The sequence below is a fragment of the Cervus elaphus genome, chromosome 13 (assembly GCF_910594005.1).
Source record: "Cervus elaphus chromosome 13, mCerEla1.1, whole genome shotgun sequence".
Classification (NCBI taxonomy): domain Eukaryota; kingdom Metazoa; phylum Chordata; class Mammalia; order Artiodactyla; family Cervidae; genus Cervus; species Cervus elaphus.
The window spans coordinates 32,477,309-32,500,550 of NC_057827.1; the positions used below are offsets into that span (position 1 = coordinate 32,477,309).

At 53.0% G+C, this 23,242-nt stretch overlaps 1 protein-coding gene across 3 annotated transcripts in view; it reads left to right on the forward strand.

Annotated features, from left to right (window-relative positions):
* The window catches only part of PCSK6 (proprotein convertase subtilisin/kexin type 6), a 165,862-nt gene that overhangs the window by 104,713 nt on the left and 37,907 nt on the right, over positions 1-23,242 (forward strand). For 2 of the 3 annotated variants that reach the window (XM_043921578.1, XM_043921579.1), the window contains exons 8-13: positions 2,165-2,377; positions 5,789-5,889; positions 9,980-10,083; positions 12,134-12,251; positions 19,805-19,993; positions 22,354-22,490. In XM_043921578.1, coding sequence (XP_043777513.1) covers positions 2,165-2,377; positions 5,789-5,889; positions 9,980-10,083; positions 12,134-12,251; positions 19,805-19,993; positions 22,354-22,490 — 862 coding nt within the window. The remainder of the gene's footprint in view (positions 1-2,164; positions 2,378-5,788; positions 5,890-9,979; positions 10,084-12,133; positions 12,252-19,804; positions 19,994-22,353; positions 22,491-23,242) is intronic. The other variant, XM_043921580.1, reaches the window with a different exon arrangement.

Here is a 23,242-nt window from a genome sequence, read left to right on the forward strand (position 1 = left end):
TGCCCTAGAGCCTCCATCCTGTGGCTTCCAGGTGAACAGAAGATGTGGAACGTGAACACACAGTCCTCAGAGACAGCTTGGACGTTCCTTACACCTCAGCCCTGGGAGTTTCCTCTGCCCCGTTCCCATACTCTTTCCAGGAGACTGTTCTCAGAAGGGAGAGAGGCTCTGGACACCCTGACACCCATGAGAACTCAGGGGTCAGGGGTTCCTGCAAAGTGCAGAGTGAGGAGATGCAAGTCTTTGGCATTTAGGCCCCTGTTGTTTGCCGGCATCACTGGGGAGCTCATTAGAAACACGGACTTGGGCTTACCTGGACTAGCCAAGCCCATGCCTGCAACGTAGTGAGACCCAGGCATTGTCCTCTCACATGTGAGCTGTGTAAGTAGTGTGAGCAGTGTGGGCCATGTGAGTAGTGTGGGCGCTCACGAGTGTGAGCGATGTGAGCGGTGTGGGTGCTCATGAGTGTCAGCGGTGTGGACGCTCACGAGCGTGAGCTGTGTGAGCGGAATGGGCGCTCACAAGTGTGAGCGGTGTGAACGGCATGGGTGCTCACAAGTGCAGGCCATGTGAGCGGTGTGGGCGCTCACGGGTACGGGTGGTTGTGAGTGTGGGCAGTGTGGGCGCTCATGAGTGTGGGCGGTGTGAGCAGTGCGGGTGCTTACGAGTGTGGGCCGTGTGAGCGGTGTGGGCAGCGCTCTGCAAAGCGGGAGCAGGATGTAGCTCCCCCTGCCTTGAGTAGCAATGGCCTTTGATCAGTAAACTGCAGTGTGGTGAGGACTGAAGGTGAAGGTGTCCAGAGGTGATTCTCATCAGAGAATCAGAGACAGGCTCTGACTGAATTTCATTCGGATTCTTGCTGCTTTGCATGAGCTTCGTGTGTGTTACTTGCACAGACAAACCCGTGTCCTCAGTCCTTCTAGAGACTGCCCTTTGTGCTGACCATGGGCAGCCTCTCTGTTGGGCTCCTTGCCACTGGGACAGGTCTCCCCGGAGATGTGGGAACAAGAGTGGATGAGGCAGCTTTGAGCTGGGGGCTGGGCTGTCTCTCAAGCCCCAGATTGGAGCTGGCGGGGATGTTGGAGTAAAGACAAACCGGCACAAGAGGGCGGGCCCTGGGGTCCACTTGGGCCACATGTGGGGTGTCCTGGCGCCTCCGGGGCAGGTGGGTGCCTCAACCCAGGTGGCCTTGGGTGCTGGGGTCACATGTCCACATCCCATCAGAAGCTGAGCTTCAGTCGGCTACCAGGGTTGCAGGATCCCTTTGAAAGCTTCCTTTAAATTGTCCAGTCATTGGGGAAAGCCTGGGTTTCCTCCTGCATGTTTGGATAGGGAGGTGGGGGGTGTGCGGAGACTGGGGTGCCCACCCATCTGGAGACAGGTGTTGGCTCTGCCCTCTGGGACCAGTTGCACCCACTAGCAGGTCCTGCCTTTGTACCAACAGGTCAGCTCCATCTGGCACTGGTGTGCTTGTTCAGCGGGTGTCTGTGGCTGAAGGAGCGGGGTTGGGCCTGTGGGTGAGGATGGAGCTTGGCCAAGCTGGCAGTCTGAGCGCGTCAATGTTGGCCCTGTGGAGGCCCCAGGGCACTCTCCTAGGATGGCCATGGGCATTCTGGCAGCTGGCCCTTGTCCCCTAGGTCCTGGGCCACCTGCTTTTCAAGGAGCTTTCTCCCCAGGAAGTGAGCAACTGCAGCTGGTTTTGCAGAACCTCCATCCTCTCCCTCCCAGGACTAGCTCTCACAATTCAGAAAAGTTAGATTCAGCCTTCAGCTCCCACATCAGCGTACATGGGGTGCAGTGTGGTGTTTATGACCATGGGCCGCTACAGAGGAAGGCACTGGCATGGCCCCGGGACAGGACAGGTCACGGGAGGGCCTGCATCTTCCCCTGAAGAGCAGGGAGGGCTCCTCAGTACTGTCCCGTCATTCTGCTGGGTCCAGAGTTTCACCAAGGACTCTGTTAACATCAAGAAGAAGCCCAGAAACCACACATTTGGGGCCCCCATCTGGTCCAAGTGCATCCTTCTGAGCTTCCTCCTGGGGGAGGTGTGCTGGAGCCATCGCAGGGGCAGTGGTCCCCCTCACGGCTGCCATTCCCCGACACTGAGACCAGCCAGTGGGGGCGTCCAGTGAGGGCTGACACCTGTCCCCACCCTCCCATCCAGGGCCGGCAAGGCCTGGGCTCCATTTTTGTCTGGGCGTCGGGGAATGGCGGCCGTGAGGGGGACCACTGCTCCTGCGATGGCTACACCAATAGCGTCTACACCATCTCCGTGAGCAGCACGACCGAGAACGGCCACAGGCCCTGGTACCTGGAGGAGTGTGCGTCCACCCTGGCCACCACCTACAGCAGCGGGGCCTTCTACGAGCGCAGAATCGTGAGTCTGGAGAAGGGTCTTGGGGGTGGGAGGGGGATGCGCCTGCCCCTGGTCTCATGAGTCCTCAGGGGCCCCAAGGAGTGGGGACTCCTGCTCTTGGTCCCATGAGTCCTCACAGGGCCCTGGGGGGTGGGGTCTCCTGGTCATGGTCCCATGAGTCCAGAGGGGGTTCCCAGGGAGAAGGGCTCCTGGTCCTGGTCCCATGAGTCCTCCTGGGACCCGAGAGAGGGCAGGGTTCCTGGTCACAGTCCCAGGAGGCCGTTAGGGCAGTTTGGACCCAGCTGCAGCCAGCCTGGCCGTCAGGGAACTGGTTGTGCCTCGAGGTAAACCCCAGACCCTTGGCAGCCTCCCTCAGACCCTGCCTTTCTAATTTTGGCACAGAATATCAATTAAAACCCTCTCTGGCTTTGGGGGTCTAAAAATACCCTTAAGAATGGGGTGCATTCTCACCACAGTGTCTTTTTTTAACTTTCTAAATTCTGCGGCCACATTGCTTGGGGTCCAACTGGCCCGTTCAGTTTCAACATGTAAAACAGAAGGAGAGAAAGTCTTGGCTCTACACTGAAACGTTTTAGAAATCCGAGTGTCTTGGGTGTTCCCTTCCTCACAAAAGGACTTTTCCACACCCTTTAGGTTGAGAGTGGTTTTCTGTCTGCTGCAGTGGCTTCAATGAACATAAATCAGTGTGGTTTATCTTTTAAAAATAGCTTTTACTTTAGTGTATGGGTGAAGTTCATGCTTGTTCCTTCCCCAGGTGCTTTCATACTTTAAAAAAGGTAGGAGGGGAGGGTTTCAAGTTGAAGTCAATGCAGAATTCAAGTGCACAGTCCTTAGGATGGTTTTTAGATGTCTAAAAAATGAGACCTTGGAGCTGGCCAGGCGTGGTTTAACCTGAAAACTCCCTGGCGTCTTTTCATTTCTCCTGCTGCCTGGCCACATCTGTAGATGTTATTTGCAGGCACGTTTTTACACTTTCCTGAAGGAGCCTGAGGCTTCCCATTGCCCACTGTCCTCTGCAGCACTGGGAGGATCAACGGTCCTCCTGTTGCCAGCCTGGCATTGGCCTCAGCCAACTCACAAAAGTACTCATTAAGTTGTTACTTTCCTTTCTGCTGGAACACGCATCCCTGGGATGGTGCTGAGATGCTGAATGGTGTCCTGTTGCTTTAAATATCTAGCTGGTTTGAGCGTGGACTTAGGACCTGTCAGAAGCCTGGGCTGGAGTAGGGGGATGGTGCGTGTGAGGGGGCCCCGTCCCTGGGAGCAGGGCTTGCAGTTCTGTGTGCTTAATGAGTCACACAGCCGGTGCATGTGTGTGTTTATGTGCGTGTGTGTGTGTGTACATGCACAAGCACACACCTTAGCTACAGAATGCCTTAATTTCTGTGTCTCTTCATAAAGAATTCTCTGAGCCCTGACGTTCGGTAACTGGGTGTCGCTGGGCGGAGGGCAGAGGAGAAAACAGTGGGCAGCAGCTGTCCAGGGCCCTTCCCTGGTAGCACAGGTGCCAGGTGATTTTGTTTCAACTCAGCCAAGGCAAGATGTTTGCTCTGAGTCCCTTAGAGACTCTGCCAGGGGGCGCGCCCTGTGCTGGATGCTCGGCAGCTCGTGTCTGTGTTCGGGCAGGCATCCGACAGCAAGTGTAGCTTGGGCCCCTGTCACTCTCGTGCACCGAGTGCCGACGGCAACGACTGCCTGGTGCTGAGGCGGCACCTCTCCCTCCTTCACACTCTCGTTAACACGGCCACGCCCCAGCAGCACAGAGGGTCTCAGGAGGGGGCGGCCCACCCTGGCTCCACTATCCCCTTCTGCTAGCCAGGGGAGGCTCCTCTGCTCACACCCTTTTCTCTGAGGCTGCAGAGCCAGCCCCAGGCCTACCCTGCTCTCAGGAGCTTGGTCTCCTGCCCAGACACCCCCACTTCCCTCCGGCCACTTTGGACTGAGCACAAGCATGTGCCAGGCACCAGTGTTGCTTCCCCAGCAGCCCTGGGAAGGGCGTGTCAGTATCCCATTGGCAGGAGGATCCTGGGGTCACAGAGGGTGCAGCCTCCTCGCGGCTCCCTGCCCTCCCCAGGGTCGAGGAAGGGAAGTAGGCTGGTCCCTACCAGTACCCGGTGAGTCTTCCTATGTGTGTGACCCGCACAGGCTCCCTCTCTTGGTGTGATGGTCGGCCTTGCTGAGGGCTGACAAAGGAAAGACACTCTGTTTGTAAGAGGCTCCGGACTTTTCCCACAGGGGAAATTCTTTCTCAGGGATTTGCAGATGGGTGGCTGGAGCCTGGCAGTTGCAGGTATGTTAGTCTCCTGTTGGCACCATAGCAAATGATCCCAAGATTCCCAGCTGGAAACAGCACAGCTGGGCCATCTCACAGCTCTGGGGGCACAAGTGCAGCAGCCTCCATGGGCCCATTTTCTAGGCCTCACAAGGCTGAGGCCAGGTGTCAGCTGGGCTGCATGTTTTCCATAGGCTCAACGGGAGGGCCTGTCCAGTACGTGTCCCACATGTTGGCAGACATCAGTTGCTTGTGGTTTTAGGACTGAGGTCCCATCTCCTCATGGGCTGGCTGCCGAGGCCAGTTCCTGGCTGCTGTGGGCCACCCACCTTCCTGGCTTGCATCCCCTGCGTCCTCTCTAAAGCCAGCTGCATAGATCAAGTCCTTCTTGAGCCACATCTCTCTGACAGATATAAGGGCATGTGATTACATTGGGCCTGCTGGATCATCCAGGATAAACCCCTGACTTAACAGTTAGCTGGGTGGCAACCTTCACTCCATTTGCATGAGCATGGGGGTCACTGCAGGGCCAGCACCCCTCCTAGCACAGTAGATGTCTCCTGCCTGTGCCTACGTGAGGTCGCCACCTCAGTTCAGGGGGGTGCAGTCAGGCCGTGCCATGGTGAGACTCAGAGTCTGCGCCCTGCCCGACGGTGCTCCGCGTGTAGCTCTTGCAGCAGACAGGGCGGGGGCTTTGGAACACTGCCAGCCACGAGGAGGACATCCTGGTAGGGCTGGTCTGTGACCTCTGACCCATCCCCGGTCTCTGGCTCACAGCAGAGATGCTCTCCAGGCCACCTGGCACCTGCATGTCTTTCACGCTGCTCTGAAGTTGGGGCAACTTGGGAGTCATTGATGGGGACCCTGGCAAGGAGTCTTGCTGTGGAGGCCCCTCTGTTTCATTCCATCTCTCCATGGTGTCTCGGGGTGCATCTGCAGAGGTGTGGGTGTGTGGCTGGGACCCCATCTCCCCACCACACTATCAGCCTGTTGCTGGAGGTGCCAGACCCGTGGAAACCTCTGTCCCTGAGATGTGTCTGCATAGCACCTCTTCCATCCTTGGGTCAAAGTCAGCCTGCCCAGGGCAGTGTCCTGCGCAGCCTCTGACCCAGCTGCTTGCTGCACCCCCCCCCCGCCAGGTGACTACGGACCTGCGTCAGCGCTGCACAGACGGCCACACCGGAACCTCGGTCTCGGCCCCTATGGTTGCCGGCATCATCGCCTTGGCCTTGGAAGCAAAGTAAGTTCTCACTTGCCTTCCCTTCTTTACCTTTCTTTTTTCTTCTTTTTTTAAAAAAGGTGTTTAATGTATCAAAATACACATAATTTAAAATTTACCATTTAAGCCATTTTAAGTGTGTAGTTGATGAAGTATATTCACTGTTGTATGACCATCTCTACCACCCCCTGCAGGATGTCCCTCTCTGTCCAGCCAGCTCCTGTCCCCAGGAGACAGCTCTGCCGCAACAAAACACACAGACAGAGCTTAGACAGGAGATGTTCCGTCTCACAGTCCCAGGGCCAGAGGTCTAAGGCTGAGTGTTGCAGGGCTGGTTTCCTCTGAGGCCTCTCTCCTTGGTGTGTCACCTTCCCTCTATGTGCTCACGCAGCCTTCTTTGTGCGTGTGTGTTTGTTCAGTCACTTAGTCATGTCTGACCCTTTGTGACCCCACGGACTGTAGCACACCAGTCTTCCTTGTCATGTATGTGTTTAGATCCTTTGATAAGGATGCCAGTTACACTGGATCAGGGCCCACCGTATGGACCCCATTTCACCTTAACAACCTCTTTATGATCCCATCTCCATGGGCAGTTACATCTGAGGTCCTGGGATTCTGGCTTCCACATGTGACTTTGGGGAAGGGACACAGCTGGCAACCACAGCTGTGTTCTCTGTCTTGGAGTCTGACTCTTCTAGGCCTTCATATGAATGGAGTCACAGTGTTTGCCTATCACTCAGCACAGTGTCTCCCAGGTTTGCCCATGTCACAGCAGATGTCAGGATGTCTTCCTTTTTCAGGCCGTCCTTACGAGTCAAGAGGCTCCTTCCTGTCTCTCCCTTTTTCAAGCTCACAGCCTCCTGCCTTCATAGGGGCACAGGAAGCGGGTGGGTACAAACCTCAAGCCTGCACCACACTCCAGATCACACTTTAGGTCAATACAGCTGCCCTCTGTCAAGGGGGTTCATGAGTGGTGATGATTTATCTGCTTCAAGCCACATAAAAACCCCAAAATTGCCATGTGTTGGATAGGTCCACTTGGCATACGGTCATGGGATCAAAACAGGTTTTAGTTTAAATATCAACAATGGCCCCCAACAACAACCTGTGCCTTTGAAGGAGTCATTTGCTGCAGATGAGCTTGTAAGAAGTTGTGTTTGGGTTGCTGAGTCCATCTAATTATGTGTGTTTTGCTTGTTGATTTGCATCAGGAGAAAGAGCATAAAGCTCAAATGCTACCCATTTAACAAAGAAATAGGTAGGTTTGATTTTCAGGCCAAAATGTCAACTTCTGTGTCCTGGGGCTCATTTTAAAAATACTAAGTAGTTATTTGTGTGGAAAGTTGCATTCACATACTTAGTGATTCATTGTTTTATATTTTCTCTCCTCCCTTTTTGGAAATGTGCAAGGAATTTTGTTAGTTGAGGATGCATAGAAAACAAGCCCTGTTTTGTGCTACTCGTTCCATTAAACCTGGCCTATGGACTCATGAACTCCCTGATCGCTATCTCCTCATCATTGTAGCCCATCCTCAGAATTTTACAGATGGCAGGCATCATTAGACACAGTGTCCACTTAGAGCGTGTAAGTGCAAGGGTTGGTCAAGGGAGGAAGGAGTTATAATGGGCACACTGCCAGCCTCAGCTGAGGGGCTTTGGAGGCTCCAGGGCCAGGACTGCTGCTCATGTGTGCAGTGTCTTCCTGGCAAAGCCAGGTCGCCCAGGAGAGGAGAGAAACTCTCCGGCAGGAGGCCAGCAGGCAGCAAGTGACAGGATGAAGGAAGAACCTAGTGTGTGAGAACTGCCCCAAGGGTCAGCAGGGAGTTCAGGGCCGTCTTGGAATGCCACATCAGTCCCTTCTTCATGAGAAACCATGTCCAACACCATTTCTTAGATATGTTTCCATACAACTGTGAGTGTGATTTTATTACTATCATCAGAAAAGAGGTGGGTTTCCCCCTAGGAAAATAGTTTCTCACAGCCTCCCTTTCTGGACCCTCTGTCATCACCACTGAAGCCCAGGCTTCCTGGTGCCTTATGCTAAGCTTCCAGGTGAGGGGAGGCATTCTGCATCCTTGTGGGCCCCATGGTCATGAGCAGGGACCAGCCCAAACAAGCAAGGATGGGGCTGAGGCGGCATCTGCCATCTGGACTACAGAGCCTGTGCCCGGCCTTTCCGTCACGGGGAGCAGTCTGTGCCCAACATCACCGCCAGAGGGCGTGGTCTGCCCCCTCTCCACCAGAGGGTGCGGTCTGCCCCCTCTCCACCAGAGGGTGTGGTCTGTCCCCCCTCTCCACCAGAGGGCATGGTCCCTGCCTGGCCTCTCCACCAGAGGGTGCAGCCTGTGCCCCCCTCTCTGCAAAAGGGCATGACCTGTGTCCCCTCTCCACCAGAGGGCATGGTCTGTGCCTGACCTCTCCTTCTGGGGGCGTGGCCTGTCCCTAAACTCTCCAGCAGGGGTCATGTCCTGCAACCGGCCTCTCTGTCAGAGTTGTGGTCTGTACCCACCTCTTTGCCAGAGGACGTGGCCCTGGCCATCTGGGGCCACAGGTTCTCCTCTGACAGTGAGACTGGCTGTGGTCCTCAGGTGGGGCCATGGATGAGCAGGTCAGCTTGTGCCAAGGAAATTCTGGAAACTGGACCGATGGAAGCAGTTACGATGAGGCAGCCAGGAGGCCAATATCTGGCCAGGGACAAGCACAGTAGAGAGAATGTGGTGAAGTCAGGGGAGGCCAGGGCTAGGACCAGGGAGTGAGAGCCCCCGGAGAGGAGGACACCCCGCCAGGTGAGGACACCCCAAGCTACAGATGAGTGTCTCGGAGGAAAGCAGGTAAAGAGGGGGCGTTTGTTGGGAAAGTAAAACAGTGCAGCTGCTGTTAGAAAAACTGTAATGGCTCCTCAAAAAAATTAAAGAATTATCATGTGATCCAACAATTACACTTGTGGGTGTGCACCCACAGGGATTAAAAGCAGGGGCTCAAAGAAATGTTTTTACGGCCATGTTCGTAGCAGCGTTACTCAATAGAAAAAGGAGGAAGTGCCTCAGGCATCCATCAATAGGTTAGTGTGGTCTGTGCAGCCATGGAATGTAGTTCAGCTTGAGAAGGGAGACCTGACCCCTGCAGCAGAGAGGGCATCACACTGCATGAACTAAGTCAGTCACAGAGGGTCAAATCCCACATGACTCCACTCATGTGAGGCACCTGGATTCACAGAGATGGAAGGTGGTGGGAGTGGGGGCCGGGGATGGGAGAAAGGAGGGGAGTTGGTGCTTAACGGTTGCAGAGGTTCGGTGGCTTAAGATGATCAAGCTCTGGAGGTAAACGGTGGTGATGACTGCACAGCACAGGGGATGTATTTAATGGCACTGAACTGTATGTCTAAGAACCATTAAGATGGTACATTTCGAGTTATGCATGTTTGCAAACACACACACGCGAAGAGCAGGCAGTTGGAAAGATGTTTGTGAGGCAGGTGCTGTTGAGGAGGAGATGTCGAAGGCTGTGTCTGCTCTTGTCTGTGACACAGTCCTAGCACTGTGGACAGAGGGGTCTTGAGAGCTTGTGTTGAGAAGTGTTGAAAAGGCAGGCAAGGATATCTTATCTGTGCATTTTTGGTAGTAGGCCAGTGTTCTTTAAGGAAGTGCTTGTATTCCACACCAGAATGAATATATCATAAAGGTAGAGTAACTAGAATCTCAAATTCTAACGTGTGGCCAGTAGTCCTGGGAGTGGGGTATGGACAGGTGATGGCTGAACTGCCCCAGTACACAGAGCACTCCCTCATGGGATGCAGACCAGTCCAGGTTTTCCCACCACGTGCTAACACACAGTACCATCATCTCATGGATTCAGGGGGATTGTGGCCCAAGGCTGGACTTGCCCCTGTGGGTGTCAGGTCACCTGCTGCACCATCTCATCTCAGGCATTGAGGATCAAAAATGATTCTTGACCAAGAGGGTGTGACATCTACCCTTGCCAAGTGGTGGTGTCTTGGGGTTTCCTCAAGTACAGGAGTGAGGCCAGCCCCTAACGCCCCGCCTCTGACGGACCTGGTGGTCAGCATTGCTGACCGATGTGAGTACAGCTGTCTGTCCTTGTGTCATTGCAGCAGCCAGCTGACCTGGAGGGACGTCCAGCACTTGCTGGTGAAGACGTCCAGGCCGGCCCACCTCAAAGCAAACGACTGGAAGGTGAACGGTGCTGGTCATAAAGGTGCGGCCAAGACTCGGGGGCTGGGCAGGGCCTGTGGGTGACCTCCCAGAGCTTGTATGGGGGAACATGGATTTCTCACACACACACACACACAAAAAAAAAAAACCCAGATGACAGTAATTGTGTGTCACAAGAATGAGGAGCACGAACTTAGTAGTTTAAGGAGAGTACCTATGGTCACTTGTGTATTGGGCTCCCTAAACCTCACAACCTTTGCCACATCAGGGGCCTCGGTACCATTACTAACTTCATGGTTCTCTTTAAATTTTTGCCTTTTTTTTTTTACACAAAGGAATATATTCTAAAAGAAAACTGTATTACATCTAGTCAGTCATGTGTGTGTGTTAGTAGCTCAGTCATGTCCCACTATTTGTGACCCCATGGATTGTACTCCACTGGACTCCTCTGTTCTTGGAATTCTCCAGGCAAGAATACTGGAGTGGATTGTCATTCCCTTCTCCAGGGGGTCTTCCCAATCCAGGGATCAAACCCAGGTCTCTTGTATTACAGGCAGATTCTTTACCACCTGAGTCACCAGGGAAGCCCCCGTCAGTCATGGGCTTGATGCCAATCACAATAAATGAAATTTGCTTATGTGACACCTGAGGGCAATTTGCACTCTTAGCCCTGAGTAGCTGTCCCTAAGTTTCCACATCTGTACAGTGAAGACACTGAGATGGTTATGTGAGTTACTTTATAACTGTAGAACTTCTGTCAGCAAGTCCTTAATGTTTTAAAAGGGCTGTCTGCCATCACAGATTGGGACTGACCCAGTACTGTGAGCTCAGCCCATGGTCAGGCTTGCAGTCAGGTATGTGAGGCCTCTTGAGCAGGTGGTGATAGGAGTGTGCTCCTGGGTTTGTCTGTCTGTCTTCTTACCAGAGACACTTGAAAACGATTTACATTCAGCCATGGTATATTAAGGAGAACATTTTCCTTTTTCTTAGAGTCAGATCCAACTATTTTGACACCAAGCCTGACATTCCTCTCTGTAAAATATAGGTCAAGTGTTGTCACCCCAAGTTCCAAGAGACGTTCCTTTAATGAGGAGGTTGACTAGACCTGATGCATCCTTGTCTTACAGGGATGTTGGTGGTAGTGGTGTGTTGTAATAGGACCTGACCTACATTTCAGTTTTGGCCTAATTAGTAGGAAAAGGGGTTGTATCTAGCTTTTAACCTTGCCTCCTAACTCTGAAACTCCCCTGCATAGCCAGATTAAACACTGACTCGGGCCAGCCTGTGTGCTGGGTGATGCTGCTTTCCCTGGACGCCCTGGAAATTCCACAGGGAAAGCAAATGGCAAAAGAGAAGAGCGGAGCCTTGTTTGATTGTGTCTACTGCACGTGTGTTTGCATGAGCCACAGTACCTTGGGTCTTGTTTTTGTCATCTGGTTCAAGACTCAGGGAGTTCAGTCACTCAGTTGTGTCTGACTCTTCGCGACCCATGGACTGCAGCTCTCCAGGCTTCCCTTTCCATCACCAACTCCCGGAGCTTGCTCAAACTCATACCCATCAAGTTGGTGATTCCATCCAACCATCTCATCCTCTGTCATCCCCTTCCCATCCTGCCCTCAATCTTTCCCAGGATCAGGGTCTTTTCCAATGAGTCAGTTCTTCCCATCAGGTGGCCACAGTATTGGAGTTTCAGCTTCAGCATCAGTCCTTCCAATGAATATTCAGGACTGATTTCCCTTAGGATTGGCTAGTTTGATCTCCTTGCAGTCCAAGGGACTCTCTTGGGAGCACAGATGCCAAGAATTCCCTTTAATCTAAAGAAACTGGTTCTTATCTCACAGAAAGAAAGTTCTAGACCATCCCAGCATTTCTTTCACTTTGCCCCCAAACGGGACACATTTTCTGGCCCTCACTTCTGGTCTGAAAGAGTTCTGTCCAGAGAGTAAGGCTGCCGGGACCCTGGTGCGTCCTTGAGGGGGCGGGGGCTGCAGCCGGGGCACTCTGGAGCTGGCTATGGCCCCGCAGCTATGGGGGGAAACAGGCAGCCATCCCTGGGCATGGGGGGGCTGGGTCTGAAGGCCCTGTCTTTTCAGTTAGCCACCTCTATGGATTTGGCCTGGTGGATGCAGACGCCCTGGTCGTGGAGGCCAAGAAATGGATGGCGGTGCCCCCGCAGCACACCTGTGTTGCCGTCACTGACAAGAGGCCCAGGTGAGCTCAGCTCCTGCACATTCACTGGGCCCTGCTGGCGGATGTTTGGGGGTTGGGGGGATGGGGGTAGATGTTCACATGTGCATTCCTGTGCTTGTCGATGGGGACACATGTGTGCGCGCCAGTGTGTGTGTGTGTGTGTATGTGTGTGTGTGTGTGTGTGTGTGTACTCGTGTGTATGCTTGGGTGCATACATGTGTGTGCATGTATGTGCACACACTTGTGGTGTGTCTGCATATGTGTCTGCCTTTTTTCCTGTGGATTATGAGACAGGTAGAGGAATCGCTTCTCACTCCAGGACCGTTTCGAGGCCTTTTGCTGTCAATGTTGTTCCCTCTTATCTGTTGCTCCCTCAGCCTGAGCCCCTAAACGAGGACTGGAGATTCTTAGCATGTATTTAGCAGAGCTCCCAGAGGAGGGCGCTGCCCTGCCATCCAGGGTGACGGGCAGCAGGGGCACCTGCCCCAGGGCCCGGGATGGCAGCCCCGCTGCTCCTCTGTTGCAGGCAGGGTCCGGTGACTAGGGAACACCACAGTGTGTCGCTTTGTTTGGGCTCTGATGACTGGAAGCTTTAAGTGCTGGGGTTTAAGCTGCCTCGAGCCATGTTTCGCAGGGTCCTGGCTTCACCTTCCTGCCAAGGTTAAGCACTGCCCTTTGTGTAAGTTATTCTCGGTTGCATTTGTTCATTAAAATTTTTGTTTTAAAATTTTCAGCTGTCAAGTAATCAAAATGGCAAGAACCCTGTTCCATTAGGCTCAAATGTTTCTCCTGAATTCTACTGTTGCCACTGTCCCTTTTACCCTTTTTTAGAGTGTGTGTCTCTAGATCTTAAAATCTGATGAAGAATGGAAGAATGAGATGCATTCCTTTCTAGTATTTACAACCTTTGGAAATTGTGTGTTTTTTAAAAAAAAGATGAGGTGATTGAAAGTGGTTCTTGCTTTGTCAACAAATACAGATCACTCTCTGATGTCGCCTTTTCTTTGAAGGCATCCACTTCTTATAATATGCCCTTTGGCGATAAAATTTTCGGAGAAGTACTTTTTGTTGATGCCTTGTGTGCAGTAGGAATTCAGAAAGTATTTGTTGGATGAATACCACAGTGGGAGCTTTGAAAAAATTACATTTCCCTCCTGATGCTGATGGTAAAGACTGACTGCCAGCTCATCCCTCCAGGCCTGACCAGCTGGTCGGCCAGCAGATAGGTCTCACTCTTGACCCTGGAAGGCATTGCTTTCTCTGGGGAGCCTTAGACTGTCCGATTCAGAAGAAAGTAGAAGGTTCCCTGAGCCTGAGGAGGCCTGTTGCGTTCTTCTGCATGGTTGGTTGGGAGATACCTGGCTCACAGGTCCTCAGGCTCCAGGTTACGTGACGCCTGCCTGGGGCCGCGTCCGGGCTGCAGCCCTTCCCTCCCGCTGGCCTCCCCGTCGGGCGGCTCCTGAATGAAGCATTCTTCTCCTGCCAGAAATAGTTTTAAGATGGGCGAGTGGTGCCTTGGTGGCGCAGGGTTGTTTTTATTTTTATTTTATTTTGTTTTTTAAGTGCTAGTCCATGGAGTCTAGACAGCACGGGTGGAGGGGCGCAGCCGTCACACACAGTGTGACATTGTTTCTGTCCTTTGAGGAGAGAAAGGCCACATACTCCAGCAGACAGGAGAATCACACGTCTGTCTCAAAGGGAAAATCATCTTTGCATTCAGCAGCCTTAGCCTTGCAGGACTAGTCAGCCAACCAGCTGTCCCACACCACAGACTCAACTGCAGGTTTGGTTGTCCCCAGGGACATGAGGGCCAGCACACGAACACACGGGCCACCAGCCGGGTGCTCCGCATGGAATCACATGCCTGCTTTGGCCTGTGGTCACAGCCTCCTTGCCTGGGTCACTTGAGCTAGGGCGCTCGACACCCCCAGTGCTCATGGCTGGTTCCCTTCATCAGGTTCTTGTGTAGCTTTGACTAAGCTGCTCAGATGGTTTGGCTTAAAGATGAAAAGGAAGTCTTCCCACACACCTGCTTCTCCTCCCCTGCCTCTCCTTGCTCCCTCTCCACAGATGCTTCTTGGTCCAGGGGTCCCCTAGGATGGCTGTTCATTCTCTCAGCCTCTTTCTGGTTTCTCCTTCTCATGGTGGAATCCAGGAATGCTGTGAGTGTCCTAGACCCAGCTTTAGTGCTTCCCGTGGAGAGCAGAGAGAGAGAGAGGAGAGAGAAGAGAGAGACAGAGAGAAAAGGAGAGGGAGACAGGGAGGGAGAGAGAGACAGGGAGAGAGAGACAGCGAGGGGGAAGAGGGGGCCTCCTTGGGCATCTTGTGCAGACCTTTGTACCCACATGGGACTCGTTTCCCTGCCCTCCCTCCTGAGTGGAAAGACAAGTCCACCCCAGTGTGAACTTCAGAGAACCGTGTTCACTGGGATTAAGTGCAGGCATCCTGGCAAGTCTGCAGTGATGTCAGTGAGGTCATGTAGGGTTGTGGTCCAGAGGCTTGGGTGTCCCTGGTCACGTGCAGGGCAGGAATAGAGTACCAACACCTCTCCACCCTTGTCCACCCCTCAGTCCTCCCTGGGGTATGTCCTGTCCAGGGAGACGGTTCCCCTGACAGTGAGCAGAGGAGTCCTGGGACTGCCCTTTCTGCAGATCCAGCCTATGCTCAGACATGGGTGTCATGCCCCCTGTGCCCTGGAGGACTGCTTAGGCCCCGCTGGTGTCCCTCTGCTGGCGGGCTCTGTCCAGCACCACCCCGGACCTGAGTCAGGCTCGGGCCAGAGGGGCAGAGGGCCAGCAGCGCAGCAGAGAGGTGGTGATGGGGGCAGGGGGCAGGCTGCCATCAGGGACTGTCGGGGGAGCTGTCAGTTATTCTCTGCAGAAAGGCCATGCTGACCCCCTTGTCTGGACGCTATGCATCCAGGGTCTGGCAGTGGGGGGGGGGGGCGGCAGCCTGTGTCTGTCATCATCCCTGAAGTTCATGGAGTAGGCCGTGGAGCCACCAGGAGAGGCCAGGAGAGAGGTGCCCTTGGGAGTGGGCTGGTGAGGAAGGAGAGGGGCCAGGCCTCCCCTGCTCCCCAGGGGCTGGCCCTCCCCTCACCCTTCAAGGGCCAGCCCTTTCCCCACTCCTGTTCCCAAACACTGATCTCCAGATCTCCCTGGGCCACCTGATTATAGCCTTCACCCACCCCCACCCCGGAGCAGCCCCCGGCACCCACAGAACAGGCATAAGGGCCAAGCATGGCTGGGCGGCTGTCAGCGAGTATGGAGTCTTGGCCCAGCAGGAGGGCAAGTCCCTTGACCTCACTGGGCACATTCATGTTTGAGAATGACTTGTATAGGCCATACAGGTGACACCGTGGAAACACAAGTGGAGGCCCAGCCTCTGTTGTAATGTGCAGGTACACGAGGATGGCATTCTTGACTGGTCTTGGGTACAAACGTTTTAAACCTCCTTAGAAGTTTCTGTCAATTAATGGAAAGTAAATAGGGTCATGACCAGTGTCATCTGCCTGTGCAAAATTATTTTAAAGTCTAGGGGTGTCAGACAGAAAAGGGTGAAATGACACTTTTATAACCTTTCTAAAAGTGAAAATCAACCTTAGTATAATTCCCATGAATGAAAAAGAGTCCCTTTTTAGAATTTTAAGAATCTTATCTGACCCATAGGATTTTCTAGCTAGCATGTCCCTACATCTTTAAAGACCCAGCTACAGCTGGACAGTTGATGACATCTGTGCCTCCCAACTCCATCCTGAAGGACAGCCAGGCTCTTCTAAAGCAAGAGGAATTGATCTGCTCGTCTTTGGTTTCAGCAGGTTTGAAAGTTTACCATCCAGATAGTGTGTAGGTTAGTGTGGCTTGTCTTTTATTAAAGAACTCACCCACCATGCAAAGATACTTCAAAACTAAAAGCTTTGACTCAGGGTTATCTCCAAAGCAGAACATCTATTTCTAGATGTTCAAGAATTAACTGAGCATTAACCACATGCTGTTTACTCTTCTGGCATCTCGTTAAACCAGACCACATGTGATGGTCTTTTTATAACAGCTCTGCTTATAAATATGTAGTGGGTCGATGGGTGATGATTATCAGGCGCTTACTGTGTGCCAGCCTTTGTTCTAAGCACTGTGTGGATGGATTCACTCATTCAAAACCCCCAACACGGGTGTGAGGTTTGGAAATTATTATTATTTTTTTTTAATTTGGCTGCACTGAGTCCTCATTGCTGTGCAGGCTTTTATGCAGTTGTGGTTCACGGGCTTCTCATTGCAGTGGCTTCTCTCGTTGCAGAACATGGGCTCCAGAGCACAGGCTCCTTAGTTGTGGTGCATGGGGTTAATTGCTCCACAGCTTGTGGGATCTTCCCAGATCAGTGTTGAACCTGTGCTCCCTGCAGTAGAAGCACGGAGTCTTAACCAATGGAATGCCAGGGAAGTCCAGTGCTCCCTGCTTCTGAGATGAGTATTGGAACTTGGATGATACAGTTGTCCTCATTGTTCTAGGAAGTCACCATAGTTGTGTTCTAAGAAATCACCATAGACACTGGAGAGATACAGGTGAGGTTCCCAGGGGTTCTGAAACACTCTGGGCCAGGATGCAGGTCTGGGCTTGAAACTAAGCTAGAGGGGTCTTCCAGGTGGGAGTGCAAAGTGAGGCAGACCTGGGAGATGTTATGGGTTCAGTTCCAGGTCACTGCAATAAAACAAGTCACGTGAACTTTTTGGTTTCCTGATGCATACAGAAGTTACATTTCCAATATACTGTAGTCTGTTGTGTACAAAAGCACTGTGTCTAAGAGGACAATGTACCTACCTTAGTAAGAAGTACTTTACTGCTAAAGAGAAAAAAAAAAAAAAGACTTTTACTGCTAAAAAAGAAAAAGACTCACCATCATCTGAGCCTTCAGTGAGTCGTAATCTTTTTACAACAGTACATCAGACATCACCAGAACTTTATTAAATGTGTGAAAACTTCAAAGTTCATTGAAGAGTTTGAAATATTATGACAATTGCCAAAATGTGACAGAAATACATGAAGTGACCAAATGCTTTTGGAAAAGTGTTGCCGACAAACTTGGCTGCTGCGGGGTTACCACAGACAATTTGTAAAGCACAGCAGTGGAGGGAGGTCCCTGTGCTGACTGCCATGGCCTCCCAGCTTGAGCACAGTGGAGGGGGCAGAAGTCACCCTTGCTGCTGCCCGGCTTCTCCTGCTTTTCCCCAACACTTGGTTTACTCGAAAACAGTTCTGCCTCTGGTTCTGAACATCACTTGGACGCCCTAAGATTATAAGCACCGTGACTAGGTGAGTGCCTTGAATTTAGTAAATTGGGAACTTGTCTCGACAGATATACGAGCAATTAGATGGTGTCATGTACCAGAAAAAGCTGAATGCAAGATCTAGGAAGTGATTATGAGCCTTCGGGCTCGTCGCCCTTCCCCACCTTCCCTGAGCGGGGAGCTGTTGAGGGGCGTAGGATGAAGGAACACCTGGAGGGTCCAGCATTGAGTCTGGCACAGTTCAGCAGGAAGGGACACATCTCTGTCCCCAGAGCCCTTTTCCAGGAGGGCAGCCCCCACAGCTTGAATATCACTGGGTCTGAAGGGACCTCTTAAGTCCTCAGGTTCCCTGGGGTCCTGGAGAGATGACTGTGCACAGATGACAGTTTCAGAGTTTAGTAGCAGAAGAATGTTCTCAGTTATCTTGGGAGTTTTATGATCTCTCTAGATCAGCTTTTGTGATTAATGTGCAGCTTACCTGCATTTGTGTTTCTGTGCATGATTTAACTGAAACCCCGCAGCTTCTGTGCTCATCCTGGCCAGTCTGTGTGCCCTCAGAGAGGGCTGGCATCTGGAGCCCCTGAGAGGCTCTGCCAACCTCAGTGAGGACACCACATTCCCTAAAATGCACTTTCCTCTTGAGGCATCAGCTGCAAGGCCAGGCTGGGGAGGCAGCTGTGGGGGGTGTGGGGGTCTTCACTCCTGTTCCTGTATCCTGAGGTCAGGCCCCTCACCACTGGTAGTGGGGTTTCCTGGGTGGGATGCATTTCTAGAGCAGGGTGATTGCTCCCCATTCTAGCTGGCAGATGGTTGGGGGTGGGAGCTTGGTTCTGACTTTGTGTTTGTTTCACCCCCGTCTTGCTTTTCAGCTGAGGAAAATATAGGGTTTCTTTGTGAGTCTTCACAGGGGAGTGTCCACCACCCCCTTCCCCAGCACCCACATTGCCTCCTCAATGCAGGAGGTGGGAATAGTTTACCTGGAGATGAGTGAATGTCCGTGGGGCTGGGCAAGGCTGTTGACCACTAAACACTGACAGTAAAACATGGGAGAAGCACTGGGAGAAGTAAGCATCTCTCAGTCAGTTTACGATGTATACAAGTCATGTTTTCAAATATTTAGAGAGCCTCTGGGGAAATTGCATCACTGTTTATAAATGTTTTGATTGTTTTTATGACTCAGGCCCTATTGAGCCAAGCGATTTAATTCCGGAGACACTGAGCCCACACGGGAGCTCCCTCTGGGGGAAGCCCCCTCCCCAGAGGGAAGTCAGGCATAGTGGAAACAGCGCTCCCCACGGTAAACTGAGTGTTGGCCCAGCGTCGCAGAGTTGCTCCTGCGCTGCTGGGCAGAGGGTGGCCTTTCTTAAGCTCACAGGCCGTCAGGGTGAGCTGTGCAGGTGAAGCATCGGCCGGTGGCCTGGCCCGGCTCTGCAGCAGTGTCAGGGGAAGGCTTGTCTGCTCCGTCTGGGGAGTGGGTGAGAAAACCCTGGAGGAGCTGAGCCCTGAGGGATCGGGGTATGGTGCCTATGCCCAGAATCCACCCCAGATGGTAAACTCCCCTGGGTTTGTTCAGAGAACAAACTTCCTTTATGGGGTGGAGGAGGGAGGGCCAGCCTTCCAGCAGGAATGTCCAGAGCAGACTTCCCGTCCAGCCTCCATGAAGAGTCCTCTGGGCCAGTCACCATGGCCTCCACCAGTGACCCCAGGTCCCTTGTCCCTCTCCTACTTCCTGGCTTCTTGAACGTGACTGTGGGTCCATGCAGACATCTGTGTAGGACAGGGTGGCTCAGGTAGACGCAGGGGACTCAGAGCCTCACAGGTGTCCATGTGTCCCAGCTCTGCCCCTCTACAGGTCTGTGACCTCTCTGGGTTAAATGGGTCAGTCCTTGTCAGTATTCAGACCAGGGGCCAGTGCCTGGCGTGTAGTCAGCTCAGGAAGTGTTTGCTGTTGTTAGCATTCAGCATCATGACCTGTATCTTCAAGGCCAGTCTTCGAGACAGAGCGGTGGGGTTTTAAAGCCTCTCATACCCCAGGGTGCTCAGGAGACTAGCCCCCACACTGAGGGTGTGGAATTCTGGGTGTGCAGGCTGAGTCTGCACAGGAAGACACTCTTTAAGTCTCTGTGAGCTAATCCCAGAATGATCAACCCTTTTAGGGCAGGTGATGTGACTCTGACAGGCGTGTCTAAGAGGGGGACACAAGGGGCTTTGGCCGGGAGGCCTGTCCTATCCCCTGGTGCACAACTTAGGGGTTTGGAGCCCCACACTAAGCCCTCCCCGCACCCCTGGCAGGAGCATCCCAGTGGTGCAGACGCTGTGGACCAGCGCCCTGACCACTGCCTGTGCCGACCACACAGACCAACATGTGGGCTTCCTGGAGCACGTGGTGGCCCGCGTCTCCATCTCCCACCCGCGCCGTGGGGACCTGCAGATCCACCTGACATCCCCCTCTGGGACCAGGTCTCAGCTCCTGGCAAAGAGGTGAGTCCAGGTGGGCAGGGGATGGGGGGCTAGGGGATGGGGTCCAGAGGGGGTGGCTGGGCGAGGGGTAGGTAGGGGCTGAGTGCAGCTCAGTGTCACAGGGCTCTGCAAGGTGCCAGCATGTTGGGGGCTCTGGAGACACACACACACAGCCCCCCAAACCTGAGAAATAGCCTCCTGCAGTCTAGCCTTCAGACCCATCCAGAACCTTTTCCACTTTTGGCTGCGGGCAGTGATAGAGGCTTTGGCTGTTTGGTGGAGAGATGCTTGCCCCTGCTGGGCTCCCCCTCGTAGCACAAGGGTGACAGTGGTGTCTCCCCTCTGGAGGGGGCCCGGGCCACCTTGTGCACTTGGGGACCAGTGTGGGCACAAGCATTTGAGGATGCCAGCTGGCAAGCTGCAGCTTTGTGCTATTTTGCAACCAGAGTTGTTGTTAGAACTTTTAGAGGTTTCCTTTAAAAATCCACAAGTCTAGTCTTCTTGAGAAATTGGAAGCTGTACAGTAGCAGGCTTGCATTCCATGGGCAGCCACTCACTAGGGCGCCCAGGGCCTGTCCCTGCACCAGCTGAGGCCGGGCGGGGCTGCTCATCTCCCGGCCATTGCCCGGCCCTCTTGAGGTCACCTCTCGGGCATGGACTGTGGGACCCAGAGACCGGAGCTTGCAGCCTGCTCCTCCATGGGCCAGCAGGCCCAGGGGGCTGCCACTGCTCCTTGGCTCTGGAGGCGTCCTTAGGTTCCTGCATCTCAGCTGGCAGAGTTACGAGGACTAGATGTGATGACCCAATGGAAGTGCTGGCTCAGACTCTGTGCTCCTCCCCTCCTGACTCCCACTCCTTGCTCAGGCCCAGGGTGGGAGCCCTGGGATGAGAGGGCTATGAACCTGGGCTCACCTGGTTCCTAGCTGCCCATGCCTTGGGTCATGCTGAGCCCAGGCCATCATCTGAGTCTTGGGAGTTGGGTCTTTCCAGGGCAGGCTGTGGGATTACAGCAGGGGTCTCTGTTTCAGGATCCAGTCAGTTTTTGACCTCTCAGCTAAGATCAAGTGTGGGATCGATCACCTTCTACTCTATTTTTGATCTTGCTTAATTCAGCGGCTTTTCCAGGTTTCTAGGTTTCTTTTTGCTTCGAGTAAGCAGATGTCTTCAGTCCCTCAGTCCCAGAAAGAGCTTGTCTTTATTCTACATTCATCGGGTGTCATATGTGAAGATCAGCCTTGACCTTGGTGGTTTCTTAGAAGAAAGTATCAGTTTTCCCCTCCCCACACTGTTTGTGTAGAGCTTGCTCCCTTTGTAAACATTTCTGCAAGGTGGAGGTTTAGAGAATCCCTAACTGGGAATTGAGTCTGACATTACATGAAACATCTGAGTTTCTGATGAACAGTAAAGGGCCCCTACACAGTAGAGGTAGAGATAGACAGGTTGTGAAGGAAGAGTGAGGTGAGGAGCCTGGAAACCTTTCTTCTCAGGGTCTGAGGGCTGGAGATAGAGGGCGCCCGTGAGCTGCTCCCTGTTTCTGCCTGCTTGAGAAGCAAGCTTGAGAAAGTGGACCCAGGCCAGAGGTCCAGCAGGAAGGCCCGACGGGGTCGTGCACCTGTGGGGACCTAGAGGGGTGAGGCCAGTGCTCAAGGGTGTCTCCTCTCCCCTCATGCACCTGTGGGAACTCGGGAGTGAGAACAGTGCTCAGGGTGTCTCCTCTCCTCATGTGCACCTGTGAGGATCTGGAGGTGGGGACAGTGCTCAGAGGTATCTCCTCTCTTCATGTGTACCTGAGGGGACCTCCTAAGCCCTGGGGCCCAAGTAAGGGTATGTTCTCCACGGGGCTGGGCAGTGGTTCACGTTCCTCATTCCTATCTTCTGGAGAACAATGCTGCTCTCAGACAAAGTGAGCGTTTCCTTCACTCCACAAGTTGGCATTTGGAAGGGCCTTCTCCATAACACCCTTGCGGCTTTGCAGGAAGGAATGGTGTGGCCCCACTGCCATCAGTTTCCAGTGTCCAGGAACTGGGGTCACAGCTCTGTGGAACCCTCCTGGGGTGGAGCATGGGGGTGCTTGTTGGTGATAGAGAGAACCCAGGACAGGAGAGGGCATTTCAGCCCTGCCAGTCACTGGAGGGGGCCTTGCAGCAGATCCTTGGGCCTGGAGTCGTGTGAGAGCTAGGGTGGGGGAGGAGCCCACCACTGGTGGAGCCCCATCTCATGCTGGGCGCCACCAGTGCCACTTGGCTGCCTTCCTCAGTGAGCGCTTGGGGACCCGCCAAGGTTGAGGGTGCAGGCACCTTGCAGCGTGGTGCTGCACAGCCAGGGTCCACCCACCATCCCTTCTGGGCCCCTCTGGACTGACCCCACCACTCTGATTGCAGATTGCTGGATCATTCCAACGAAGGCTTTACAAACTGGGAGTTCATGACTGTGCACTGCTGGGGAGAGAAGGCCGAGGGGGAATGGACACTGGAAATCCAAGACATGCCGTCCCAGGTCCGCAACCGGGAGAAGCAAGGTCAGTGGCTCCTGGGATGGTCCCAGCACCTCCTGTGTTTCAGCCCTGTGGTTAACCCTAGACTTGACTCAACCACAGTACCTCAACCACTCTTTGCTTTTTCTTTGAGGTAAAGTTTACATCATATAAATTTCACTGCTTTAATCGTTTTTTAAGTGTACAGTTTAATGGCTTTCGGTACATTCACGGTATTGTGCAGCCATCACACCATCTAATTCCAGAACTTGGTCATCATCCCAGTGGGGAGTCCCTACATGTTCAACAGTCACCCCACTCCCCACCCCTCGCAACCCTAGCAGCTCCTAACCTATGTTCTATTTCTGGACTTGCCACTTTTGGACATTTCATATAAAGGGAATCACAGTGTTTGTGACCTTTTCTCACTGGCTTCTTCTGTGTAGCATCATGTTTCAGGGTTCATCAGTATTATAGCCAGTGTCAACACTTCATTCCTTATTACGACTAACTACTCTCCCATTGTATTGATGGACCGCATTTTGCTTATTCATTCATCACTTGATGGACAACTGGGGTTTTTTTCTCTCTTCATACCTACTAATATTATGAATATCCATGTACAAGTTTTTGTGTGGACATGTGTTTTTAGTTCTCTGGGCCCTGTACCTAGGAGTGGGATTCCTGGGCCATATGGTAAATCTGTATTTAACTTTTTGAGGAATTGCTGGGAAATTTGACAGTGGTCAGACAGTTCATGTCATCAAGATAGGAGGATTTTAAGTTCCCTACCAGCA